This window comes from Mya arenaria, chromosome 13 (genome assembly GCF_026914265.1).
Source record: "Mya arenaria isolate MELC-2E11 chromosome 13, ASM2691426v1".
NCBI classification, from domain to species: domain Eukaryota; kingdom Metazoa; phylum Mollusca; class Bivalvia; order Myida; family Myidae; genus Mya; species Mya arenaria.
The window spans coordinates 39,255,052-39,260,150 of record NC_069134.1 but is presented as its reverse complement, the minus strand read 5'-3'; the positions used below and the strand labels follow the sequence as shown (position 1 = coordinate 39,260,150).

Below are 5,099 nucleotides of genomic sequence, written 5' to 3'. Positions count from 1 at the left end.
AATTGCCTCAATTTTTCATTGGTTATATCAACATGAAGCATTTTAAAAGCGTTGTTATACGCAAAACTGTAAGACTAAGTCTATAATTTTGAACTGTAATTGGTAGTCATTGCGATTTACATATCAATCTGAAGCTAACAAAACGCTTTACAAGATGTGTAAAATGTAACGTATCAGTTGTTGTATGCCAATTTGTTATTTCAGTTTATATTTATAATTAAACAAACAACTATATTATGAAAAACAAAGAAAGCGTTTGTTTTGATCAAATCTGTATTAGATACATAAAACTTTGTTCTTTTAAACATTAACATGAAGTATAATGTAGACATAACCTATCTGTTGCAATCAAATTAAAAGTCTAAAACAATGTAACATTTTATAACTATTTTGTCAAAACAATAGTAACATTAACAGATAGAAAATGGTTTGAATGGTTTAAAGTCAATAAACATTAATTCTGAATTGTTTATAGTCTATATATGTTTTTTGGTTTGCTTATAACGTATCTGTGGAATAAAATGTAAATCTAGAACACATTCTTATATTATTTGTCTGGTCCATACACAGGAAAAGTTACCATACAAACATTAACTGAACGCGCAAAAATCTATTGACAGTATCGTAACAAGTACAACGGTGGAATCAACATTATTTCTTTTAAGCATTATGTCATGAGTATAATAAGTAATACTCAACACATTTATGTTGCAGGCTGTCTGATTCTCGAAATAGTTACAGCTGACATTTTACCCTTATTTCGTCATGGTCAGCACAAGACAGCGTGAAGAAACGACGGAATCGATCAGGTGGCGCAGGCTCTTTGGCTTCCATTACAATTCTGTTCGATTCAACCCACAAAACATCCTTTCGTGATGGCCAACTGAACTGAACTTTGCCCCTGTACACTTTTTTAGTCATGAAATTTATTTTTGCGGTTTCGCCCGACCCATCAGTATCAATCACCTGTCCGATATACCAGTCATCGTCGTAAATGGCGACAACGTAATTTCCTTTTATGATATAAGAGGCAGTATTTTTGTTGTGTGCCGCATCTGTACTGCTATTGAGCTCATGAATAGTCCAGGTGTTACAGGATTTTTCTATACAAACATCACAGTAACAAGTAGTTCTGGCTTCCATAACTTTAATGTTGATATTTATTTTTTTGATGTTTACAACACATTAAACACATCCAAAAAGTTAATGTATAATGTGTTCGCTGAAGTTCTTTAGCTAAGTAACAAGAAGTTTTCCGTGACATAAGTTGACCTTTTGCAGACCGAACTGCATGTAGCTTCATAGTTCCACGTATGACTTTGGCAGCAGCAGTGTCATAGTCAGCCTGTGTGTAGAAGATGTAAGAGATAAATTTTTCGTTTTCATGAGCATATTTGTAAAAGTCTGTGACATCTTGAATTGAGACTTTGCCTTGTCGATATGCTTCAGATGCAATTCTCTTACAAGCACCACCAAGGATTACAGTATGTAGGTAATTCGCTAGTTGAAATGTACAAAGGTAAGAATTTGCGTAAGTATTATGTGTTAGCTGGTGAAGACAGCTTGCCAGTTATGGTAAGGTTAACTTTTAATAAAAGTAAGGGAACCTACATAGTGACTTGTGACAGTGGCCAGTGCAAGGCAGGAAAGGGTCATAAGAAATATGTCGGCAACTTGCTCACATCAAAGGTTTGTAAACATCTGTCTGTTCTAAAATCACAATCGGAGCACTGGCTTGATCTTCTTGAGGATGGAGTTGATGCTGGTGATGGAGATAGTTCAGACTGTGACATGGTTACAATAACTCCAGTGGCAATTTTTACTGATGATGATGATGAAGTTGAAAGGTTAGAAACGTTTGAAGTTGAAAGTAGTACTGGGCCAAGTGATAGTGGTGGTGGTGGTAGTAGTAGGAGTTTACACTATTTTGAAGAAGAAACCGGGCTTTGGAATTTTCCTGCAAAGAGCAATCATCTTCCATGTGAGCAAGGAAGCAGTAAGTTGATGCTTAATACCTGCAATCGTGACACCTGGTCAACTCCTGATCGTGAGAGAGATGCAAACGGATGTGTGTATGGGGTAGAGCTATCTCCATCTGTTCCTGAAGGTAATTGTGATTGCGGTGCTGGGTGGCTAGATGAGAACAATCAGGGTAAGACTTTGAAGGAGCGTCCAGTACCTTTGACTGTTTATACAGGTACAGCTCCGGTCAAATGTATGGTTTATAGTAGGTTATGTTGTAGTTTGGTAAATCCATGTAAGTTAACATGGCAAGAGGGTAAGGATGAATGCCTTCATGTGCTTTCTTCAGAAACAGCAGCTGGTGATGAAATTGGATGGGAGTATGTTTCAATGGTTATGAGTAATACCGGATGCACATTTTCGGGATTTTGCCAGGTAAAGGATGCCTTCTACAAATTTCGTCACCCAAATGCAAAGTTTATGGACGCTAGTGTTTTTATTAGGTGGTGGTTTAGTTGGGCAAGCAATATGAAGATTGACTTTCGTCAGCCTTGTGAGGTATGTGGTTTTGAGCCAAAAAGACTGTGTTGTGATGGCACTAGGGTTGGTGTTGGATTCAGACATGCCACATTTGAAGAAATTAGTATTCCAGATTCTTCAATTCCAGTTCAACGCACATTACATAGACGCATGGACAGATGTTTCCTACAAAATGTAAGAGATATTAATAAAGCTGATTTGATTTCTATTCGAACCAATTTAGATTACCTTTCTAGGAAACAATTAGGAGAAATAATTGGCAATGATGATGATTCTGAAAAAGTTGCTGCAGTGTTGCTAGTCCTGCCAGATGCGGTAAAACCATCCTTTGAACGTTTCAATTCAAATATGTCTGATTTAGAAAAGACAGCTTATGCCTTTGTTCTTAAGATGTTGGCAACAACAGCTTCAGTCACAAGTCTTTTGCCAGCAAGATATTGTCAGGACTTTGATCAGGTAATTAATGATTGTAATTATAGTGAATCTGCACTAAACATTAGGTTTAATTCTGGCATGACTGAAATGAGAAAGTATGCACCTGAACTCCATGATTTGATTGGTGAGTCTATGTTAAGCAATGGTAATCTTATTCCAGATGATATTAAACTTTTCCTTCAATATCTTAGCAATAGGTCAGTAGATGTTAGTTGCAATGATTCAGAAGAAGCCATTCCACAACCAGGTACATATAATCCAGAGAAATATGGCCGTGCATACTACTTCAATCAGTCTGGTTTGAAGGTAAGGGACATAAGGAAATTTACAATTGATGAAGAAAATGTCAACAAAAAGAATGCTGACCATGATGATGCTGCTCATGACTTTGAGCGATGCAACAAGTTTTTCACCAAGGTAAATGTCTCAGCTCCAGGAACAAGTACTTTGTTTTTATGGTTTTGTGCAGACCATGGTCACTGCTATGGCTTCCATATGACAAGGGCAGAAGGAAGAAAAGACCCAGCAGCTTCACTGTATTCACACCTGGTAAAACCTCCTTCTGATGTATTTTATGACTTTGCATGTAATCTTCAGGAGTATTGTTTAAATCGGGAGAGTGGTTACTTCAGAAATGTAAGATTTTTTCATGACATCTTTCATGGCTATGCCCACAAGTGTTCTGTTGCTTTCCGTTCATCAAGGCTTCAGGGCTTTGAAAGCATTAATTCTGAAATTTGTGAGCAATTCAATAGCTTTATTCAGTGTATAAAAAAGTCAGCCCGCCAGATGAATCAATCTCATTTTTGCTTCTATTTACAGTATTTTTTACATGAGTGGAATAAGAGGAAGCGACAGGTTTACCTGAAAAAGTTGCAAGTTGCCTTAGCTGGTCTTAAGTAATGTGAATATTTGATATATATTTTTGAACATCTGCTTTGTGTTTTCCTCAATCCTCTTCAGAGAGCAGCACATTATTACCATGACAGCAGGGAGGATCAACCAAACCAGTGTCGACTTACTGCTTTAGTTCATCTTTCTCTCTGGACATCATCTTATAAAGAATATTAGTGATAATAATTATCAAAGAACAAGAAACAAATGTTAAAAAGTGTTTAAAAAAATATTAGCATTGACTTTACATCTAGTCTCTAAATTCAAAGTGTTGTCACTACAACTTAATAGACAGATCATTGAAAGCTGAGATTGCTCTATATTTCATTTCCGAATACATCTATTTGTCTATCAAAGAACCTTTTCGACATAATACCAATTGTATCTTAGATTATCATTGTTAACATTATTAGCTCATCTACTGCATATTACATATTGAATGTACATGTACTAGCAAATGTTAAGATTATAGATTGTACTGGAGAGCAATAAAATTATATAACATAACACCCTTATAAATCAAGTTTGCATTTCACGAATTAGTGACATATACATTATCCCTAATAAGGTAATGTTCTAGTGAAAATGTACATTTTTCCTTTTACTTAAACCCTTTAATAGACACATTAATACAATAAAATGCATTTTATTTGTTTTATTATGTAACGGCAATTAAAATATTCACTTATTAATAAATATGACATATCGGCATAACTACGCTCTGGTTGACTTCGGAAAAATACAAAACTCTCATTAATACACTACGGATATGATGAATTTTGAACAAATGTAGGAATAACCGTAGACGTGTGTTGTAGTAATTTGATTGAAGACAATCATCAGTAGGTAAACGCACATGTATGCAAAACAGCCCAATAGTAATCCTGTGATATGTAGGTTGTGGTAATTTTCATCTTCGGTATTGGCTACTTTTATAATGTTTATAAAACTACTATAGGCGAGTTTTGTTGATAGGAATTACTTCTTTGAACAATTTGTTAAGTACATAAAGGATAATATTATGCATTAATACACACTGGTAGTTCTAGCACAAACATTTCAGGTATATGTATTTCAAAATTGCCGGAGACGTTTAATGTTATGATCAATCTTGGAATTATACCACGTTTGCATGCATAGATACACTATGGCAGTTTTAACTTTTGTAGTAACTCGATATTTATGTCTGTTGTTTTCCTCATAAATACGCTATGGCTTGTATTTGATATTTCTAAAACAGCAATTTTGTACTACAGTACTTAGTAGAA

At 35.2% G+C, this 5,099-nt stretch overlaps 1 protein-coding gene across 1 annotated transcript; it reads left to right on the top strand.

Annotated features, from left to right (window-relative positions):
- The first annotated feature begins 1,989 nt into the window (after positions 1 to 1,989).
- On the top strand, positions 1,990 to 4,279 carry LOC128213405 (uncharacterized). Its single transcript, XM_052919060.1, has one exon. The coding sequence runs from the start codon at positions 2,005 to 2,007 to the stop codon at positions 3,838 to 3,840; it is 1,836 nt and encodes a 611-aa protein (XP_052775020.1). The 5' UTR covers positions 1,990 to 2,004; the 3' UTR covers positions 3,841 to 4,279.
- The last annotated feature ends 820 nt before the right edge of the window (positions 4,280 to 5,099 follow it).